The 23463-nt window shown below is 46.1% G+C and overlaps 1 protein-coding gene across 1 annotated transcript in view; it reads left to right on the forward strand.

Moving 5' to 3' along the window:
* Window positions 1-23463, forward strand: part of ITGAL (integrin subunit alpha L) — a 448305-nt gene that overhangs the window by 332497 nt on the left and 92345 nt on the right. Inside the window, exons 16-17 of the mRNA XM_069244383.1 lie at window positions 21837-21997; window positions 22089-22240. Of these exons, the coding sequence (XP_069100484.1) occupies window positions 21837-21997; window positions 22089-22240 (313 nt within the window). The remainder of the gene's footprint in view (window positions 1-21836; window positions 21998-22088; window positions 22241-23463) is intronic.

Raw genomic sequence — 23463 nt, forward strand, 5'->3', positions numbered from 1 at the left:
GGAATGTTGGCATGCTCCCAGGATCGCGGTGAGGGCCTCCTGGAGAGTCGGTTCCCTAGGCTTGTCCTCCCCCTGTCACACAGCAGTCCTCCCAGCTTCCCTGTTGCCCTGTGCCTCTGTCCTCTGAACCGTGTGCCCACTGCCACTGACCCCAGGTCCCTGATCATCCTGTGTTTTTGTGGTGGCCTGGGGTCCCTGTAGTGGTGGACACACTGCTGATTGGCATGTCCCGGGGCAGAGGTATGGGCCCACTGGGTGGGTGCTGTGGTCGTGTTTCCTGAGTTGGGAGGCTCTTGGTGGTGTGAGACTGTGCCTGGGTAACCGACTGTCCGGAGGTCCATGATGGGCCAGGTTGGTTATCCAGATCCAGGCGACCGGAGCTGCTGTCATCAATGTGGGCCTCTTCTGTGGGGGGACTGGATGTTGCTGGCACCTCTTCTCCAGTGACATTGGATGGGATACCTTTGGGGATGTAATTGCAGTGTTATTGGTTCTATGTGTGACATATTGTGCATGGGTGTGTTGCCCTCTATGGTTGTTATTGCCCTGGCAGATTTGGCTTGTGTGAGTTGTTATTTGGTGGGCTACATGATTCTCTCCAATGTGCATGCAGTGGTGATAGGTGTCCATGCAGGTCTGTAAGGGGTGTCCATGCATTGGTGTTGCATGCAGGGCGTGGTATTGGGAAGAGTGGATTGTTATGGTAGGGTGTGGGGGGGTGGTGGAGTGATGGGAGTGAGGGTGAGGGTGGGGGTATGTGATGGCATGCAGGTAGGGGGGGTGATAGTAACAGAGAGTTGACTTACCAGAGTCCAGTCCTCCTCCTACTCCTGCCAGGCCCTCAGGATGCATGATTGCCAAGACTTGCTCCTCCTATGTTGTAAGTTGTGGGGGAGGAGGTGGGGTCCACCGCCAGTCCTCTGTACTGCAAGCTGGTGTCTAGCTGCAATGAAACGTACCTTCCCCCGTAGGTCGTTCCACCTCTTCCTGATGTCATCCCTTGTTCTGGGATGTTGTCCAACGGCATTGACCCTGTCCACGATTTTCCGCCATAGCGCCATCTTCCTAGCAATGGATATCTGCTGCACCTGTGATCCAAATAGATGTGGCTCTACCCGGATGATTTCCTCCACCATGACTCTTAGCTCCTCCTCTTAGAACCTGGGGTGTTGTTGTGGTGCCATGGGTGCAGTGTGAGTAGTGCGGGTGATGGTGTGCGGGGTGATGTGTTGGGGTGTGTGATGTAAGGTGCGTGGGTGGTGTATAGGTGATGGTGGTATGTGGCTCTGGTTGTGTGGGTGCTCTTGCTGTATCTCTCTCTCTTGGCAATTGTTTGTATTCGTAAAGGGTTGTGGGTAATGTGCGTGTGTGTTTTATAGTAGTGTGGGTGTGGTGTGTGTATGGGTGTCAGTTGTGTGTAGTTTGAATTGACCAATGTGGTGTTGTTTTGTATGTGTGTGTGTATTTTGCGCACAGCGGTATGTACCGCCAATGGTTTACCGCCCTTGAATGTCCGCCGCAGTGATTCGTGGGTCATAATGTGATGGGCGTTGTTCTGTTAGCGTAACACTGTGGGTTTTGATACCGCCAGTTTATCACTGACCTATGGGCTGGCAGACTTGTGTGTGTGGCTGTATAGTGAAGGATTGGTATGTGTGTGTCATAATATGGTTGGCGGTTATCCGCGGCGGCGGTATTATGTTGGCAGCAGTCGGCATGGCAGTAAGTGGGATTTACTGCCAATGTCATAATGAGGGCCTGTGTGCCACCCCATAGCAGTTGTTTATTTCAGCTACGGGGGGTTACTAGTCCTAAAAAAGTTGTTGTGTCCACAGACCTACCTCTAGAGTGTCTACTAGGGAACGACTTCAGCTTGGGATGCAGTAGAATTGGAGGCCTATGCAGCCATGCTGGGCATATTATTGCCTTAACCAGGACACAGGCCAAGAAGCAAAAAAGATCAGGGAAACTTTGAGCCTGGAACAATGGTCCAAGAACTTCCAAATCCCAAGGGTTGGAATGGCAAAACGTTGCCCCCTACCCCACCCTCCAGTGAAGATTACCCCTTTGAGGACGAGGAATCTACTCCCTTGGCAGAACCTATACCTGAGGACATGAAAGCTGATACAGCCGAGCTCTTAGGTGCAGGGGTGCCTGCAAAAGAGGAATTCAGTATGGCACAGACAACCTGTCCCACACTGGAGGGCTTGAGGCAGCAAGCTGTCCTTCAAGAAGCAGGGGATGTCAGTGGCACCCATAAGGTGTACTGGGAAGATAACCTCTTATATTCATAACCAAGGGAACCCACACCTGGTGCCACCAGGAGATTGGTAGTACCTCTGCAATATAGAGAATATTTGTAGAACCTTGCACATGATATTCCCCTGGCAGGTCATGTGGGGCAAAGCAAGACTTAAGACAGACTTGTCCCTCACTTTCACTGGCCCCACATGTCTGAAGATACTAAGGAGTTCTGTCGCTCCTGTGTCACCTGTCAAGCCTGTGGCAAGACAGGGGACACCCCAAAGACCCCTTTAATTCCACTTGCAGTGGTGTGGGTTCCCTTTTGAAAGGGTTGGGGTGGATATTGGTAGCCCCTAGACCCACCCACAGCCTCTGGGAACAGGTTCATACTGGTGGTGGCGGACCATGCCACCAGGTACCCAGAAGCTATTCCTCTAAGGGCTACTACAGTGCCTGCAGTGGCAAAATCCATCCTGGGAATTTTCTCTAGAGCGAGCTTTCCTAAAGAGGTGGTATCAGACAGAGGTACCAAATTTATGTCTGCATACCTTAAGGCAATGTGGAAGGAATGTGGTTTAACTTATAAGTTCACCACCCCTTACCATCCGCAAACCAATGGTTTGGTAGAGAGGTTCAACAAGACTCTCAAGGCCATGATCATGGGACTCTGAAAAACCCAAAATGAGATGGGATGTCCTATTGCCATGCTTCCTTTTTGCCTATAGGGAGGTTCCTCAGAAGGGAGTGAGCTACAGCCCCTTTGAACTTTTGTTTGGACACCCTATTAGGGGTCCTCTTGCTCTTTTAAGGGAGGGCTGGGAGCAACCAATCAAGCCCCACAAACAGAACATAGTGGACTATGTACTTGGCCTCAGATCCAGGATGGCTAAGTTAATGAAAAAGCCATTAAAAACCTTCAGGCCAGCCAAAAACTGCAAAAGCAGTGGCATGACCAGAAGGCTGTCCTAGTTGTTTACCATCCAGGGCAGAAAGTGTGGGTCCTGGAGCCTGTGGCTCCCAGGGCACACCGAAACAAGTGGAGTGGTCCCCACACAAAAGTGGAAAAGAAGGGTGAGGTCACTTACTTGGTAGACCTAGGCACGCCCAGAAGCGCCCTGTGAACCGCCTTAAGCCTTACTATGACAGGGCTGACACGACCCTGCTCATGGCTACTGATGAGGGACTGGAGGAAGAGAGTGACACTCTCCCTGACGTCTTCTCCAACACTGCGACTGATGGCTCAGTTGATGGAGTAATCTTGGCAGACTGTCTTTCTGAATCTCAGAAGGAAGACTGCAGGAACCTCCTAGGGCAGTTCTCAGGACTGTTTTCTTTGACACCTGGTAAGACAACATGGTGTGAGCACACCATTGATACAGAGGACAGTTTGCCCATAGAAAGCAAAATCTATAGGCAACCTGACCATGTTAGAGACTGAATCAAGGCAGAGGTGCAAAATATGCTGGACCTATTAGTCATTGAGAACTCTGATAGCCCCTGGGTATGCGCAGTGTGCTGGTCCCAAAAGCTCACTCTCAAAATGAGAAAAGAGAAATTAGGTTTTGTGTTGACTACAGAGGGCTCAGCACTGTCACAAAGACAGATGCTCGTCCTATCCCTAGGGCAGATGAGCTAATAGATATACTGGCATCTGCCAAGTATCTTAGCATATTTGATTTGACTTGCAGGCTATTGGCAGATCAAATTATCAGATGTTGCTAATCCAAAAACTGTGTTTTCAAACATTGAAGGGCATTATCACTTCACAATGATGCCCTTTGGTATGAAAAACGCACCTGCCACTTTTCAGAGGCTGGCGAATACAGTCCTCAAAGGATTGGAAAACTATAGTGCAGCTTATGTAGATGATATAGCTGTCTTTAACTCCACCTGGGAGGACACCCTGGTCCACCCCTGGAAAGTTTTGGAGGCTCTGCAAAAAGCAGGCCTCTAAGTGCCAGATAGGGCAGGGAAAGGTTGTATATCTCTGCTACCTGGAAGGTAGAGGCCAGATTCAACCTCAATAGAGGAAAATCCAAACTATTTTAGATTGCACTCCCCCTACTACACAGACCCATGTGAGAGCCTTCTTAGGCCTCACTGGGTATTACAGGAGGTTCATTAAGAACTGTGGCTCCATTGTAGCCACTCTTAGACCTCACTTCTAAAAGGATGCCAAATAAAGTTTTGTGGACAGCTAGCTGTCGGAAAGCTTTTGAGGACCTCAAACAGGCCATGTGCTCAGCACCTGTGTTGAAAAGCCCTGACTACTCCAAGACATTCATAGTACAAACAGATGCTTCTGAGGTAGGGATTGGGGTAGTTCTATCTTAAATTAATACTGTGGGACAGTACCAACCTGTAGCTTTTATAAGCAGAAGGTTGACCCTCAGGGAAAGGTGTTGGTCAGCCATAGAGAGGGAGGTCTTTGCTGTGGTCTGGGCCCTGAAGAAGCTGAGGCCATACCTGTTTGGCACTCACTTCAATGTTCAGACAGACCACAAGCCCCTTCTATGGTTAAGACAAACGAAAGGAGAAAATCCCAAACTGTTGAGGTGGTCCATTTCCCTACAGGGAATGGATTATACAGTTCACCATGGACCTGGGAGTAACCACTCCAATGCAGATGGACGCTCCAGATATTTCCACTTAAACAATGAATACGCTTCTGGGCAAGGTAAGCCGCCTTGTCCTTCTTTTGGGGGGGGGGAGTTGTGTAGGAAAGTACCCTCTTTCTTGGCATGGTTACCCCTATTTTCTGCCTGTTGTCAGTGTGTTTGACTGTGTTCACTGGGATTCTGCTAACCACGGCCCCAGGGATTATGCTCTCTCCCTTCAAACTTCGTAACTGTACCACCTTCACCCCACATTTGGCATACTGGTGCTTCCATGTAAGAGCCTAGTATTTGGTACCCAGCTACCCAGGGGATTGGGGTGCCAGGGGATCCCCATTGGCTGCAGCATGAATTATGCCACGCATGGGGAGCTCATGAAAAGTGTTCTGCAGGCCTGCCATTTCAGCCTGTGTGAGAGGGTGCATGCACCCTTTTTCACTACAGGTCCCTGCACCAGGTCACTATAATGCACTAACAGAGGTGTCCCTACAATCTCCAGTTCCATTTTCATATTCATTCTCAAAGCCAAAAGGTCTCCCTGTCCTCTCTTGCTGGCATCTGTGGTCATGACCATTAGAGGACAATGTTATAGGGGAACACCCTTGTCGAAATTGACTAGATTCAACCACCACTTCAAGTACAACTTCAAACTCTCTGAAATGTGGATCAGGGTGTCATAATCCTGGGGAGGACATACTATCCCTAACTCTGTCAGTATCTAAGCCCCAATGTACACAAATCTCTGCCTTGGACCTAGCACAGATTTTATGAGAAACTCAAACCTCTTGAGTGTCCACACAAATTCCTGAACATTCCTGGTCAGGGTGTCTTGAGATTGAGAAACAATGAATAGAACTTCCAGATAAGGATATGTATGAATGTATAATTAATGAAGAATTGAAATTGTAGGGGTAAGAACTTTGGTGAACACTCTTGCAAGACCTTCAACCCAAATGGTAAACTCCGAAACTGCCAATGAGCCTCCCCCAGAGGAAACCTCAGACATTTTTGATGTTCATTGTTGTTAGGCACAAGGGAGTTAAGCATTCTGGACCTCTATTGAGTCTAAAAAGTCTTTCTTCCTTACTAAAGGGATTACTTGTTAAAGATTTTGTAATGGATAGTCTTTAAAAAAAATCATCTCCTTTGATTTATTATCAGATGATAACCTCCAGAGATTTTTTTTTACCAGACACATCAGAATCCAGTTTATGGTTTTTTTTTTCACAAGGGATGACACACTTTAACAAAAAGCTTCACTCTTGTGGAGATCCCTTGGTCTAGGAGTTGCAAAAAAAAAAAAAGAAAAAGATTCCCCAGAGGCTGGGTCTGAAATTCTAAGGCAGTGATACTCAAAGTACAGGCCGGTGGCTGCATAAGGTCCTCCTGAGCTTTGCATGCAACCCCCTAGGCAATGGTAGCACTGGCCAACTGTTTACTGGAATCATCACTAACTTTACAAAGATGTTAAAAAATGGGCACGCATTTATTGAAAGGTTAGGCGCAGTTAAAGAAAGGAAGTAACTAGGGTGTCCTGCACAACTAAACTTCAGGAACATCCTCATTTTCTAAGAGACTTTGTAGCAAATTTGAAAAAATATGATAAAGTCTCTAAATTTTTTTAAAAAAGTATATTTCATCAACATGCAGAACTGTTGTTTCACCTTAGTAAATCAGATTAAATCAGTGCATTAAAAAGTAACATGAATTCAGCAACATGTATGCTTCCCCTACCGTGACAACAACCTCAATATTGAATTCAAAGGCAAGTCATTTGTTACGTGCACTCTTTGGGTGGCCGGGGTTGGTATTATGCATGAACATTATTATAGTTTATTAAATCAAACACAGGAGAAGGTTTTGTATAGCTCCCACCCCAAAATCATGTATTTCAAGGTGCTCTTATAGGTGATGATGAAGCAAAAGGAGGGAAAGTCAAATAAAACAACTATCTAGGATCACACAATTTGTTCAAGTGGGGAAGCTGGATTAATCCCAGTTTTCTGGTTCCACATTGTGCAATTGAATTCAGCCACTAGATGTACATGCTTCGCTTCCCCTACACCCATCTTACACCCCCCCTTACCCCCCACAATCCACAACCCTGCTGGCAACAGTGCGGTCCTCCACAAATCAAACCTTTTGGCCCCTGGACAAAGGTTTGTGATTACCCACGTTCTGTGGTGTAAGCTAAAGAAATAACCTGGTTCACCCAACTGTCTTTGACCTCTTTCTGCCACACTTCATGTAACCAACATAGTCTTGCTTTAACCACTTGTCGATGATCCCTTAACTTGGCATAATCAGGAATGCTGTTTAGACCTTAAAGCAAGTGAAGTCTTGGAATCACTGCCTCCTTGTCTTGTCTGAAATCAGGATTTATTAGACTATTGGTCATACTTCTTTTTTGTTGACCTATCATAGGGCTTTTTATTTTTGTCATACCATCTGGACTAGTGTAAAAGGTGGTGTATTCTTCCTGCTTTTGAACGCCTTCCTAATCACATGCTGTAGTTCTTCTCCAAACAATTTATTTCCTGAAAAAGGAATTTTCAAAAGACAAGTCTTCTGCGATTAATCTATTTTCCAGTTTCTAAGGTAAAAGTACCTTCTGGCAGATACTAATTCCCCTGTTGCCATAGCCCATGACTTCAGGAAGTTAAAGGATTTATCAGAAATATATTTGGACTGCATTTCCATAGCTTCCAAAAGCTGAGATAAATCTTTTCCCTCCAGAATGGCAACTGAAAGAGATTGGAAATCCTTTGCTAGAGACAGAGAAGCATACACTGAACAAACTCCTGCTTGACTAGCCTCGTTCAGATCTGAGAAAAGCTCTCTTCAGAGTGGCTTCTGCTTTTCCACTGAATCTGAAATGACCACATAATCTGACAATAGCTGTCAGGTGAGATTTGAAAGAAAAGGATCTATAGCAAGCTTTTGTGGAATGTCCACCTCTACTTTGGCCAGAAGATGAATCTTCACCATAAATCTGGGCACCAAGCTATTTTCTTGATCGCTCCACTCTCTCTTCAAAAGATCCTAGAAAATTTCAGTACCACAGCATTGTTAAACTACCTGCAACATAAATTGTTAGAAGAGGGTTGATCTCCATCCAGTGGAAGAGCCAAATTAGAAAAATATTTAGAGATTACCTGCTTCAAGTCTTCTTTCTGAATGTACTTCTTCTAGGAATACTTATTTTTGCCTCATCACTGTGCAGGGTCCAGAAAAGGAGATGGAAGAAGGAAGGAAACAGGAAAAGTGTGTTGTATTGAAATTCCTGCTGTTTTTTAGAAGACCTCTAATAGAGACCTTATCATCAACTCCATCTACTTGCTTGAAATATCTTGTCTTCCTTCTAAAAGTCTTCTTGAAGAGTGTCCCCTCATTCCATGAGCCAACATCCACTTGGGAAAAGCTACATTTGCTCAAATGCAAAAGTGAATGTTTTGCCACTAATTTGCTTTTAACATGTTTTAATGAGTGGGTGAGAGAGGTACATTCATGGGAAATAGCCTCACTGCTCTTCTGGGACATAAATTGTGGCAGATTAGAATTCCTCCACTCTGTAATTGTTTACATTTAATTGTTTATGAATTGGTTGTTTATTAATGTATTTTGTCTCATTCATCACAAGAATTTTTTTTTTCATTAGAACTGTCAAATACTTTCATTTATTATATGTAGTTGTAAGTATCCGGACAGCCAACACGTGTTTCACCCACTCTGGGGTGCAGGCCTGGGGCATTTTCAAAGCTGTAAAACAGTATTCAAAACAGTAAACTGAGATTGTACACTCTTTTTGTCCAAAAAGTCTGAGTTTGCGATGCACACAGGTGTTACACTGCATTTGTGACTGTAAAGGCTTATAGGTAGGACAGATTTTTCTGTAAAGTGGCACCTAGGTGCTAACTTGTAAATTTTTATCCATATCAAATAAGGCGATCTTGGATGCAAAAGTGTCCAGTTTCATTCCAATAATTCATATTGTAATTCCTGGTTGTTCATGCTGATGCTTTAGTTAGGGGCTTTGTCTCTAGAGATTATGGTGTATGTCACATAATGACTTTGGCCTCTTATAGTAGAGTAATGTATGTAAGGGAAGAGTCTCCTCGTCGGGCATCTTTAGGAAGTGTTCAATGCCTCTAAATGAGAAATTTTGGTTGTGCTCATTACTTATTGAATTGCCGTTTTTTGTACACAACCCCTCAAATCATAGAGTCACTTCAATTTACCTTCTCTCAAGTATTTTTTAAAGCCCCTTCTATATAGTCATATCTCACAACAACTGTGACCAATGAAGACTTTCTCTATTACTACACTTTTTTTATCCTTCCCTCAAGGTACAAAAATGGAAAATGTAGGCCATCCTGAATAATCATAGAAATAAGATTCTATTTTTTGGTAAATACTGTTGGAAGTGGAACTTTCTGCAGGGTCACCTCCAAACCTTTTGCCTTTTTCCCTCCACTTTTTGCTCAATTAATTTTTATTGGGCTTAGGACTTTGTGCGCTTGAAAACTGTTAACCAGTGCTAAAGTGCTCATGCTCTCTCCCTAAAACATGGTTTGACTGGCATATACCCAGTTGGCATATTTAATTTACTTATAAGTCCAGAGTAAAGTGCACGACATTAAATACTTCCAGTGGGCCTGCAGCACTGATTGTGCCATCCACTTAAGTAGCCCTTTAAACATGTCTCAGGCCTGCCATTGCAGAGCCTGTGTGTGCAGTTTAAACTGCTATGTCAACTTGAAATTTAAAACCCCTTGCCAAGACATAAACTCCCCTTTTATTACAAATAAGTCACCCACTGTAGCCCATGGGTAGCCCATAGCGCAGGGTGCTATGTAATTAAAAGGAAGGGCATGCACTTTTAAGTTTTACATGTCCTGGTGGTGAAAAACTCCCAGATTCATTTTTCACTATTGTGAGGCCTACCTCTCTCAGGGGATAACTTTGGGGATTCCTTGTTACATTTAATAAGCTGTGAATCCTGACTTGGAAGAGGTAGCCATATCATGTTTAATACCTATGGAATTGTAATGATAAATCCTGCTTCATGGTAAAGTTGGATTTATTATTACAATTTTGAAAGTGCCAGTTTTAGAAAGTTGGCATTTTCCTGCTCTTAAGCCCTGTGTACCTCCTGCCTATCTCCAATACACGTCTGAGGTGGAGTGGCAGCTGAACTTGTGTATCCCCTCCAGAAGGCCATACACAAAGGGGACCTTTGGTGTGACTGATTGGCCATCAGTATCCTGATGGGCCATCCTGGGCAGGATGGGAGGGGGGGTTGGCCACAGCCTCAGACATACACCTGAATAGGCTGTGTCCTGCACACACACAAAGGGCTTAACAGCCCTCTATTGTCACTCCAGCCAGCTTGGAGCCGGGGGCCAGGGAGGAAAAGAATTCCTTGAACTTCAAAACTTCTCTCACCTTCCAGGACCAAGGAATCAAATTAGAAATATTGGCCCACCGACACCCTCACTTCAGTACATTTCTGGACCTGTGGATACTCTGCCATGAAGAAGGAAGGACTGCTGTGCTGTCACAAGGACTGCTACTCTGCTGGACTAACACTCTGAAGGAGTTTCTGCCTTACTGTGTTGACCCGGCACCTGCTGCCCTCCTGCCTAGGGAAAAAGAACTTGCCATTTTGCTCCCAGGACTCCAGAGTGACTCAAAGGATTAGTCTGCTGGCCTCCTGATCTGAGGCCCCGGGACCTAACAGGCTGCCCACAGCTCCTAGACCTGTCTTCAATGAGCTCCTGAATCCCAAGAGGCACTTCTCAGATCCTGGGACTTGGAAGTTGTTTTAGGCTCCTGAAATCAAGTTTTTGGTCGCTATGTGACAGCGAACGGGCCCGCTCACACCAGAACCGCACCGCTCACACGAAGAATCATTGTGGCCTGCCGCAAGTTTGTCTCTTTGCACTGCAAGCATCACCGCTCGCGACCACAAGGCTTCAGTGTGCCTGTCTGCGACGCCCGGCAGACTCCTCACTGCCACAGACCAGCTACGCTCCCCTTTCTCCTTGTGAACTTCTTCCCAAATGAATGAGACCCTTGGCTCAATTCTAAGAAGGTAAAACTTCAGCTGGACTTCTCTGGGACTGTATCTAACCCGTGCTCACTCCATCGTGGTTGGCCTGATCTGACCAAGTGGAGGAGGAGTGGTATGTGCACTTCTAAGTGTGCATGTCAGTTTGGCAAGCCGTCTGAGGCCAGCCAAACTTACATGCGCACTTAGAAACTCTCCACCCGGCTGTATTTTACAGCTGGGTGGAGACCAAGTGCTGGGCCCCACTCCCTCCCTGAGTTGCATTTCGGCCCGCTCAGGCCAATCAGGGCACTTCTTTCATGCTGGGTAACTGCATGAGAGAAGCGTTGTGATTGGTTGGGGAGGGAAGCACACAAGGCGGCTGGCAGGAGCAGCAGATCGGGGGCGGGGGCAGATAAGCCTATTTTTTTAACTGCCCCTGCTCCATGCGCTGTTCCTCCACATCAACCCTTCCCGGCAGCAGCCGCGACTAACTGCTATGGGCAAGCATCAGAGAACTGGATGCCTAAAACTAAGATCCTCAGAAAGATGACCTTGCTGCACCGCTATTAGTGAAGAGGTTCTTGAAAGAGAAAAACGAAAAGAAAGAAAAGAAATCCCACAGGCCCTGCACTATGAAAACAAAGTGCAACAGTGCATCCAAAAATACTTGTGGGAGTTTTTCTTTTATAGTGGGTGAATAATTATTTTAGTGTGTAGGTGAAAAGAATTGCTTGATACAGCTGTCTTGATTGTGGCAGATCTCAAACTGGAATTAGTATGGAAAGGGACATGGAATGTGGATGTGGATGCACAATGACCTCATAACACCTGTGGTATCTGGGTGCTGCAGGAATCAAGTCAGCCCTGTCCTATATTAAAATGAGAAGCCTATAGAATCATAATAAAATATCTGAGAGGGCGCCTCATTGATAACTTATCATAGCATGCTTCATCAAAGGAGACCTCTCACACTGGAGTAGGACAGTGCCACTTCAGTGGACTCAACCAAACAAAATTGGAAGTTCTAATACATTTATTTACAGAACAAATTCACCAGTCCAGATCAAAAGCTAAAAATAACCAGGAGAATACCCAAAGGAGATTCCTTTAATAATGGGTACCCCTGGTGTAGGTTAAAATCAGAGTTGTGGTATATGGGTAAAACATAACGGTTCACCTAACCACTCTAGAATACCAACATGTTTCGACCTAAAATTAGTGCCACAACTCGTCAAAGGTCTTCGTCAGGGTCAAAAGAACTCCCTATCCACAAAGCACATTCATTACATGCAGATAAACAGAGTCTATGTTCTCATACAAATAAGGTGTTTGTTGTGACATAAACCTGTAGGGGTACAGAACAAAATCACTAGCCCAGATCAAAAGCTAAAAAATAACTAGGGGAATACCCAAAGGAGACTCCTTTAATAATGGGTACCCCTGGTGTATGTTAAATTCAGAGTGGTGGTATAAGCGTAAAACATAATGGTTCACCTAACCACTCTACATTACCAACATGTTTCGACCTCACAACAGTGCTGCACCTGGTCAAAGGTCTTTGTCAGGGTCAAAAGAACTCCCTATCCACATAGCACATGCATTAGATGCAGAGAAACAAAGTATTTCTCTCATACAAATAAGGTGTCCATTATGACATAAACCTGTAGGGGGAGACAGGACCCAAATGTAATTAGGGCCAAAACGATATTTTAAAACATGTTATATATACACATGATATATCCTATTGATGAACATGCACTAAAACAACAGAATATATGTCTGCACATGGTGCAAGCATGTGTTCATTCTTAATACTCACCCACCGGTGAACGCTGCAAACTTCTAGAGCAGCGGTTCTCAACCTTTTGACTTCAGTGGACCCCCACTTTATTAATACTGGAACCCGGGGAACCCCAGTGAATCGTCATTGGAATCTGGGGACCCCAACTGAGTCATTACTGGAAGCTGGGGACCCCAGCATAAACATTGTCGATGATTTGAACCGTAAAACAATACACAAAAAATACAGAAACAAGCATTCATCAAACACATACACAAATGTAACACATTTTATGACACATTTTATTTAATTTGCAAACCAAAATAAATAAAAAACATAAAAAATAATTTTATTAGGAAGGTTGGAGCTTTTCTAAGTCTAATTGAAGTCACACATTGTCCATACTATAAAGTGTTTCTAGATACCAAACATTCACCTGTACTGCTCCCACAAATCAACCTGAGGTTCTTAATGAACTTTTAGCCTCCAATTTCAAATTCCGTGACATTTACAGTACTTTAAAAAAAAATGAATTGTACATTTAGCCACTTTGTAGAAAATTGGGCTGTTGGTTGACTGGTGTATGAACCCTCGTCAAGCAACAGCCACAATCCCTTGCAAGGTGAACCACAAAAAAGCCACTAATTTAACCTGTGCTTTACCCTGGGTAGCTTGGCACAAAAAGCAGTCAGGCTAAACTTAGAGGCATTGTGTTAAGCATCTATGCAGTTCACAAACAGCAACACAGTGATAATACAACACAATAAAAATCCCAAACCAATTTAGAGAAATAGAGAAAACTTTAATACATTATTTGACACCAAAACCACCAACATCTAATTAGTAGGACCAGAGTTATGATTTTTTTAAATTTAAGGTTCAAAATAGCAAGTCCTCTGTTTTAGATGGTGGGAGCCTGTTATGTCCGAGTGGCGGTGAACAGGAGACCAGCTAAACTAGCCCTTGGAGTCACTTCTGAAGTCCTGGGTGCAGGTGGGGATGTAGGGCTCTACAGCAGGGCTGGCCTCTGAAGGTTAAAAGCAAGCTCCAGGTTGGAAAGCAATCCTTCCAGTTACAGCAGCAGTCTGGTAAAGTGCACACCAGGTCACAGCAGCAGGCAGTCCTCTGAGAGTCCTTCCGCAGTTCCATTAGTGAACTGAGGAGTAGGTCTAAGAGCGCTATTTTTATACCCTGGTGCCCTGCTCCTAGAATTTGGAAGAATTTTCCAGAAGGATTCTCTAAAGTTCCAGGAATTTCCTGCCTTCCCTGCCCTGGCTCCTAACTGGCTGCACTGACAATACAGGGCTGTTAAGCCTATTGTGTGGCAGCAGACCTCAGCCCATTCATCTGCAAATTAAGCTGTGCTTAGCTCCACATCCCTATTAAGTAAGTTGATGTCCCATTTAAGCTCTGCTAATCCCACTATTGTGTGACTGTCTGTGTTGAATCCACAAAGTCCTAACTGTCAATTACAACTAGTCATGTGACCTAGGCAGATTGCAGGCACAGAGGGCCAAGGGCAGGAAAAGGAAAATGCCAACTTTCTAAAAGTGGAATTTTCAAACTTGTAATTATAAATCTAACTTTACCATTAAAAAAAGTGTTTATAGATACCAAACATGACATATCTGCCACCTCTGTTTTAGGAATTACAGCTTATTAAATATAATAAGGAATCCCCAATGTAATCCTATGAGAGGGGTAGGCCTCACAGTGGTGAGAAAACAAATTTGGGAGTTTTTCACTACTAAAACTAAAAAGTACATATCCTACCTTTTAATTACACAGCACCTTGCCCTATGGACTATCTAAGGCCTACCTTAGGAGTCACTTATATGTGATAAAAGGGGAGTTTAAGGCTTGGAAAGGGGTTTTAAATGCCAAGTCGACATGGTAGTGGAACGCGGCCTCCAGGCTGCAGTGGCAGGCCTGGGGCATGTTTTAAGGTGCTACTTAAGTGGGCGGCACAATACGTGCTGCAGGCCCACTGATAGCATTTCATTTACAGACCCTGGGTATATGGTATACCGCTTTACAAGAGACTATCATGTAAATTAAATATGCTAATCAGGTGTATGCCAATCAAACAATGTTTAGCGGAGTGAGCACATGCACTTTAGCTTTGGTTAGCAATGGTAAAGTACACAGAGTCCTAAGGCCAACAGAACAAAAAGTAGGAGGAGGAAGGCAAAACGTTTGGGAGTGACCCTGTAAAGAGGGTCATTTCCAACACACTTTATTAATTTGTTAAATGTATTTAATTTTCAGAGAGCCTTCATGGACTTCCAGGAGTCCCCGCAGCACAGGCTGTAAGCCATTGCTCTAGAGGGAGTGACGGATCCCTCTGTGAAAGTAGTACTATATAATCAAGCAAAGTCTATTTACGTGCGCCGGTAAGCTCAGTCAAATCCATGTTCATAGTAACTTACCCAATTTGGGGAAAATACAGGTTTCATGGATCAGAATGACCATGTACTTGGGTTTCTTTCCCTCTCGACACTCCTGTGGGGACTAAATGCACAATGACCCTCTATCCAGAAGGTACTCTACAGCAGGGGTCCCTGAATCTGGACTGACTACCTCGATTTCTCAAAAAGGTGTCCTGTTTGCAGCCACCAAGACACACAGTACTAGCTGCTCAACATTACCCTTGTTTCCCTTCTGCAATGGGGCAGAGCCATAGTTACATGCAAGCAGTGCGTGTACATGCAGAGTGTTGGACGGGTCAATTAATGGTTTGTTTGGGTTAGGGCATGCCACTTGACCTGTCCCCTAGGTGCTTAAGGGACCTCAAATTTCTTTGGAAGCTGCCCAGCATTTGACAAGGATATAAAAATGTTATTATGGAGGAGGGCCTCAAAAGTTGCAAGCAAATCTGGCCCCTGCCAACCTTTGAAGCGGATTGTGTGCTAGTATCATAGGAAGTTGCGAATACAGACATATTCAGAATGGGACCAGTGCCAGAGTCTCACCCCTCTCTGTAACCCGACATACACAGCAGTGACAGACGTGATTCCAAAGGTCGCATTGCTAGTTGCCACAGGTGCTCTCTTTAGACTTTCTTCTCCATCAGAGGCTGGCCAGAGCTCTTCATCTTAAAGAGCTGAGTTTTCTTTTTCAGGTGTTCTTCCATATGGGGTTTGGACCCCAGTTCCTTTCGTTTGTCAAAGTGCTCTATGCTTCCTCGCAGGCGCAGGTGAGAGTCAATGGCATTTTGCCTCCTCCCTTTTCAATACACAGGGACCCTAGGCAGGGATGCCCACTTTATCCACTGTTGTTCGTCCTGGTGATTGAGCACTTGGTGGTCTGGGTTCGTTGTGATGCCCAAATCTGGGGCTTCGAGTGGTTGAACTGCCCAGAAGACTGCATCGCATTATATGCAGTCAACAGACTACTCTACGTACGTAAACCACATAACCCCGGGCCTCAGATTCCACAGATGCATCATCTGTATGGCAAGATGTTGGGTTGGTAGTCAACTGGAACAAGCCCCTTCTTGTCCCTGTGTGGGGTGGCAGTGAGGCCACTAATTGGCAGGACTGCCTTGCAATATGTAGACTGAGTTTTACTTACTTAGGGGTGGTCATTGCTTTGGAGACCCAATTAACCTGGAGTCTCAGTTTCAGGCTGTTGCTACACTGGACGCATCAGGGTTTGATTAGATAGCGCTCTCCTGCTCAGTGTCTTCAGCCAGATCATACTTTTCAAAATGATTGCCCTACCGCAACTAGAAAACACCCTGAAGAACTTTCCCCTACTTGTTCCTCACTCTTGGTTCTCAGGCTTACAAAGTGTTGTTCATTCCTTCCTTTAGGCGAATAAGACTTCAAGAATAGCCTTTCGTAACTGTGTCCAATCGTCCTATGAAGGCGGTATGGGGCTGTTGGAAGTTCACCTGTATTACTGGGCCTTGCAGCTCCCAACAATTAATGACGGGATATTTGGCGATTTCGATGAACCTGTCTTCTGTCTGGAGATTTCACTTATGGACTAATATCCTTTTCTGCTAGAGATTACTAGGTCTACTCTCCTGTGCTGTGGCGGGCCCTCATTTGGTTTGCCTGGGACCATCGGCTTACGCAGGTGACCCCCTTGTGGCACAGTAGCAGAATGCCACAGGTGTCTTATCTGGAAGGGTTTATAAGTGGGATCTCATTGAAGTTTCCCACCTTGGGAGGGCTCACAGCTCAAACCTTCTGGGTCTCAGAGACAAATTTCATCTCCACAAAACCCAATTCTACAGATCTTTTCAACTCCGACATGCATTGCCTGTTTATCAGACGCAACTGCAGGACCTTACGGTATACAGCCCTATCGAGGCTCAGGTCCTGTCAGTACTACTAGGCCATGGAGGCATCTCACAGATATACCGATAACTGGGCCTTAACCCTCAGGAGTCCTTTTGTGCCCTGCGGACTTGGTTGAGCTGGATGACTGTGATTGGAGAGATTCAAAAATGGTGTCACAAGAACTAGTCATTCCCTCTTGTCTGTGCCTGATTCAATCAAAATATTTTCATACTTCATCCTACAGCTCTTATGGAAAATTGGTGCACTCCCCAGCCCTACTTGCCACTGGTGCACGAGGATCGATGGAGACTTCTTTCACATGGTGTGGTCCTGCCCAGTTATAGCCAAATATTGGCCTTCTATTTTCACTACATTAGCTGCTGTTCTGGAAAAAGGCCCATTGATTGCTCTCCCCATGTTGTCCTTTGGGTATCTTGTATGATGTTTGAGGACCCAGTGTAGAACGTATCCTGGTAGGCATTGGCACAGTGGTGGCCAAGCGTGACATAGCTGGCAAAGCGTGACATAGGTCGCCATTGGAAGTCCTTTTCCCAACTTACTGTTGCGATGGATTGGTGCGCAAAAGAGGAGGAGCCCATCTACAGTTCTTGTGGTTTTCCTTGCAAGCATGGAACATTTGGGGAAGCGTGTGGGCTTATTGCGATCTGCCTAATGTCTGACATGTGATGGCCCACTGTTTCCTCTTCATGCTGTCTGCTACCTCTGTTGTGGATATACCCTGCTTTTTACTGTGTACTGCTTAGTGCATATGCTGTAAAACCAATAATATCTTTCATATACTAAAGAATGCTGAGTGACTTTTGAGGGATTATGAAGCAGGCATAGCTTTTGTCATGAATAAATCCTAGTTGCCTCCATTCACGCCAGGCACTGCCAGAGGTATATAATAATGTGAACTTCCCTGGGTTTAGTGCATCCACTAAAGGACTAGGTGCATGTGATGAGATGCTTCTATTGTTTAGTTTGATGCTTTAATTTCAGAGTGGGTGTTCAATGGGGGACGCTTGATTGCAATCTTGCTTTCTATCTTCTGATGCTTCATGAAATAAACACCAGTTATGAACAAATTCTGATTTTGAAAAGGCGGCTGTCATACAAGTCACTAGTCTCATACTTTGGGATTAGTTTGGTTTAGATATTGCTGATATTTGTTTGTTTGACGGTTAAAAACTAACTGTTACTGTTTCAACTAAAGTATGAAAGTCTTGAAGAGAGGTGATGAATTGATCCCACTAAACGCACAGCTGCCTTGAAGGCAGGTGCCAGCGTGGTAAAAAATAAAGTACACCAGCCGTGCAGAGAGACTGGCTTTACTAGTTTGTCAGCCTTCCTGAAGGACACTATGATTGTCTACATTGAAGTATAAAAAAGTAGGTAAGTTCAACTGAGAAATGTTGGTGCTGTTAATAACGAAACTACAACAAAAACAGGAACTGGCAAAGCCAATAGTTCTGGCGTTGACCACCAGCCTTATAGCTTTGGCAGTTCTTGTTCTATTCAGCCATAGTATGTGCAAACCCGTATTGTTGGGCAAGCAGCCAGGATATCAACCTAAAAAGAATCATTGGCTAAAGCCAAAAATATATTTTGATTTCGAAGAAGCACACATTGCCCTAGTAGTCTCTAATGTCGAAGAAGACTACTTTGTGTGTGGATGTGTTCCTTGTGAAAGCTATACCTAGCTAGTGAGCCCTAATCAGGATGAAACTAGTCCTGGGTTGCTTGTTCTCTTTCAGAGAGGCACTGACCTGGCAGTTTGGGCTGGACTGTTCCCACTAGAATGATCTGCATATGGTTGGGTCTAAAGTGAGGTGGCATGCTGTGCAGAGTAACAATGGGCGAGGATGCGGCCCTGAGTAATTACCTGTGGCTGAGTTAGGCATTCCATCTGTCACTTTTTATATGCTTCCTTGTGAAAACGCAACATGCTGCAACTCAAAGTGAAATCAGCCAGTGACTAAAGTGTGCTAAACCACTGCCCCATGATGCATGCTGCAGTGGCTGGGAAAAAAAGAGTGAATGACGCAGCAGACTAATGGATGAAGTCTGGCCAAAAACCCCTATAAGTAACTATGTTATGCACATTACTGTAGAAAACTCAAAAGGTCTCGGTTATCAACAGATCTAACAAAGCCAACTGGTTGGCTGTTGGCTGCCAGCTGCTTGCGTTTGCTAATACTTTTTTGTAATATTTTGGTAAAACCTTCTTACAAGCAGATGGAGAGGCTTGCACAGGTAGACAGAGAAGCTTGCACAGATAGATAGAGAGACAGACGTGGATAGAGAGACTTGCACCGACAGACTGAGAAGCTTGCACAGACAGCAAGATGGTTATATGACGGAACACCGAATCTTAAACTACTACTAACCTTAACAACGAGGTCGGAACACCGACCTCGTCTTTACTACTAATGATTTTACCACGAATGCCTTAACAACGATATTTTGTTGTAAAGGCATTCCTGATAAAATCATTAGCAATCGGCACCATTCACCCTACATCCCTCACCCCACCCCCCCAACCCCACCCCCAAACCTAAAACCCCCTGACCCCCCACCCACTCCCCAAAACCAAAAACGCCCCACCCCCCCAACCGCACCCTAAAACCTAAAACCCCCTGACCCCCCACCCACTCCCCAAAACCAAAAACGCCCCACCCCCCCAACCCCACCCCAAAACCTAAAACCCCCTGACCCCCCCACCCACTCCCCAAAACCAAAAACGCCCCACCCCCCAACCCCACCCTAAAACCTAAAACCCCCTGACCCCCCACCCACTCCCCAAAACCAAAAACGCCCCACCCCCCCAACCCCACCCTAAAACCTAAAACCCCCGACCCCCCACCCCCTCCCCAAAACCAAAAACGCCCCACCCCCCCAACCCCACCCCAAAACCTAAAACCCCCGACCCCCTCCCCAAAAACAAAAACGCCCCACCCCCCCAACCCCACCCCAAAACCTAAAACCCCCCACTTACCTGATTCGTCACCTTGTCATCTGCGTCGTCCTCCTCAGCCGACTCCCTTGTTTGTACCTTAACCATGCATGTTCGTTGTTCAGGACATGCGTGGTTAAGGCACAAAATAACGAAGTCGTGGTTAAAGAAAGCGTTGTTCCGCTTTCGTTAACCAGGACTTCGTTATAAAAAATTCGGCATAAAGGTTGTTTACCCAGCAAGATAGATGTAGAAGACAGACAGAGGCTTCCACAGAGAGACAGAGAGGCTTATAGGGACAGACAGAGAGGCTTGCACAGACAGACAAAGGGCCTGATTCCGATAGAGGTGGGCGGCGGTAGCCGCCCGCCTCGCGGGAACCGTCATATGGCCGCTCCGCGGTCGAAAGACCGCGGAGGCCATTCAGGCTTTCCCGCTGGGCTGGCGGGCGACCGCCAGGAGGCCGCCCACCAGCCCAGCGGGAAACCCCTCCCCATGGAGCCGGCGGAGTGGGTATGTGCGACGGGTGCAGTTTGCACCCGTCGCGTATTTCAGTGTCTGCATTGCAGACACTGAAATACACAGTGGGGCCCTCTTACGGGGGACCCTGCAGTGCCCATGCCATTGGCATGGGCACTGCAGGGGCCCCCAGGGGCCCCGCGGCACCCCCTACCGCCATCCTGTTCCTGGCGGGCGAACCTCCAGGAACAGGATGGCGGTAGGGGGTGTCAGAATCCCCCATGGCGGCGCAGCAAGCTGCGCCGCCATGGGGGATTCCAAGGGCAGCGGAAAACCGGCGGGAGACCGCCGGTTTTCCTTGTCTGACCGCGGCCAAACCGCCGCGGTCAGAATGCCCTGCGGGGCACCGCCGGTCTGTCGGCGGTGCTCCCGCCGACCCTGGCCCCGGCGGTCTGAGGCCGCCGGGGTCAGAATGACCCCCAAAGTGGCTTGCACAGACAGAGATGCTCGCACAGACAGACAGGCTTGCACAGACAGACATAGAGCTTTACACAGTCAGACAGACAGGCTTGCTGAGCATAGAGAAGGGCTTGCACAGACAGACATAGAGTCTTACACAGTCAGACAGACATAGGCTTCCTGAGCATAGAGAAAGGCTTGCACATACAGACATAGGGGGTTATTCCAACTTTGGAGGAGGTGTTAATCCGTCCTAAAAGTGATGGTAAAGTGACGGATATACCACCAGCCGTATTACGAGTCCATTATATCCTATGGAACTCGTAATACGGCTGGTGGTATATCCGTCATTTTTAGGACGGATTAACACCTCCTCCAAAGTTGGAATAACCCCCATAGAGGCTTGCACAGGTAGACAGACAGAAGTTTGTGCAGGCAGACAGAGAAAGTCTTGCACAGACAGAAAGGCTTGCACAGGCAGACAGACATAGGCGTCCCATCCAGAAAAACAAGCAGCCCCCAAACTGGTTTAGGCCTATTTGGGCCCCGTCAGTAAAGTGTATCTGGGGTCCTTTTGGACAGTGAGCACAGGAGCCCTCTCTGGGCATACCTGTATCAATTAAGGCGTCAACTGTAACAAACAACAAAGTGATGGGTGGTTTAGTCCTATGTCCCATTAATTAACCGATGCATTATAATTGACAGCTTCCACCACTACTTTACTGGACACAAGATAGATTCTTGAAGGCTCTTTTATCAAGGCTCCCTTTTGTGACTAAATATTATTCCATCATCATGTTGAGTTTCCAGAGTAATGTTTTCCATTTCTACAATTATTATGATTAATGAATTATCATCAATTACTTTTATGAGGTATGCTTATGCAAAAAGTAATCACAGGTCTGCTATCACAACAATGTGGTAAATAGGATTCTTCATCTTAAATATTAACTTTTCTTCATCCTTCTGATTCCTGTTACAGGTCTCGTCCCATTTTGAACGTCTCAACCTCTATGAGCTTTCACCCACAAGAAATTCTCCTGAAAATGTTTGAGTGCTCGGGAGAAGTCAAGAGACAGCAAGAGCCTGGCAACAACATTACCCTGTGCTTCAATAGCAGCTACGTCACTTCCGCCTACTTGGGTCAGCTCTGCTTACGTGATTCAGCAGGTTTTCCTCCCCACTATGGCTGATCTCATCCTTTCTCACAGTCATGTATCTTTGCTCTCTGTAGGCCACCTCCCATTCAACCTGACCTACCGACTGGAGCTGGATGCCAACCGCATGAAGATTAGGGTGGTCTTCCAGAATGGCAAGCGGGTCATTACAGACACCCTGCTTATCTCCAAAGGCCTGACTTGCGTCCCACAGGCCATCTTCTTACCGGTAAGTGTCTTAGTCCAGATCTGCTGATCAGTGTCAGCATAGACATCATATACGGAGTGACAAGGTAGTATCTTCTAACCTTGATTTACTCTTTGCTGCCGCTGGCATTGGCTTTGTTACCTTGGGCCCAGAGGATGTAAGACCAGCACCAGAGACAGACTGTCAGTGGCAGTGAGAATCACATCACCTTCTTGTAGTTCTTGTAGTTCAGCAGTGTTATGAGCCAAGGATCGAACAAGGGGTGTCCCCCATCTTGACCTTCAGCAACCTCCTGTGTTTTGCCAATTAGCTGAGGTGGGATAAGGGCTATTAACTTTCAACATCACCAGGCGGATAAAGATCAAGGGAAAGTAACAGCACTCGAACTGGGCACCGGGAGCCACCACACCCACATAGCACTGCAGGGGCAGGTCTGCTAGCAGCTTCCTCATCATTCCACGGAACTGAATGTAACTGTGCCAGAACCACAAGAGACCTGTTACTGTGGGCTTCTCTCCATGAGGAATAGTGTTCCCTCAGCCTTTGTTGTCATCTTCTTGGGACTCTCAGACTCCAAGGTGCTTTTCTAAGTGCAGCCGGTGGCAGGAGAGCGTGGGTGATGTTTAGCAAAGTAGCTACATCACTTTTACTGATTACTGCCACTCCCACCACCTACCCCAGTGGCTCCACCTAGACCCAATTACCAGTGCAATTTTATTTCCTATGGAACTGCTACCAGGAATTAATGGACCCATTGTAATGCAGCTGGTGGTTCTGGGAGCAGTACAAAAATGAGGAATAACCAAGAGAGTCGCCGCTGGAATTACTGAGTGCCCTGGCATGCCGTGGTAGTTCCTAGTTTCTAAGCTTCCGCCTCATAATCATCCTATATCTGTCCAACCCTGGAGTTACCAGTACCCCTGGTGTTGATAATCCATTGGTAGGCGGGCAGAATTACTGGCTGATTCTCTAGGGCATTTGCAATGAGGTTCATAGAGGGCACCATCTGGCAAATGTAGTGCAACTAGCAAAAGATCCTGCACTAGACACAGGGTCTGCAAACTAAACAGGTAACAGCATAAAGTCCTGCAATGTGCACAGAGCCTACACAGAGAATACGAATTTGTACTGTGCCAGTGGGTCTGAAATGCACACAGTGGGCTGTATTACACATAGAGATGTGCGGTGGGCACATGATACCTGCACTGTGTGAAGACGTCTGCACCAGCCTTGCCCAGCCTTTG

Source organism: Pleurodeles waltl, chromosome 7 (genome assembly GCF_031143425.1).
Source record: "Pleurodeles waltl isolate 20211129_DDA chromosome 7, aPleWal1.hap1.20221129, whole genome shotgun sequence".
Lineage (NCBI taxonomy): Eukaryota > Metazoa > Chordata > Amphibia > Caudata > Salamandridae > Pleurodeles > Pleurodeles waltl.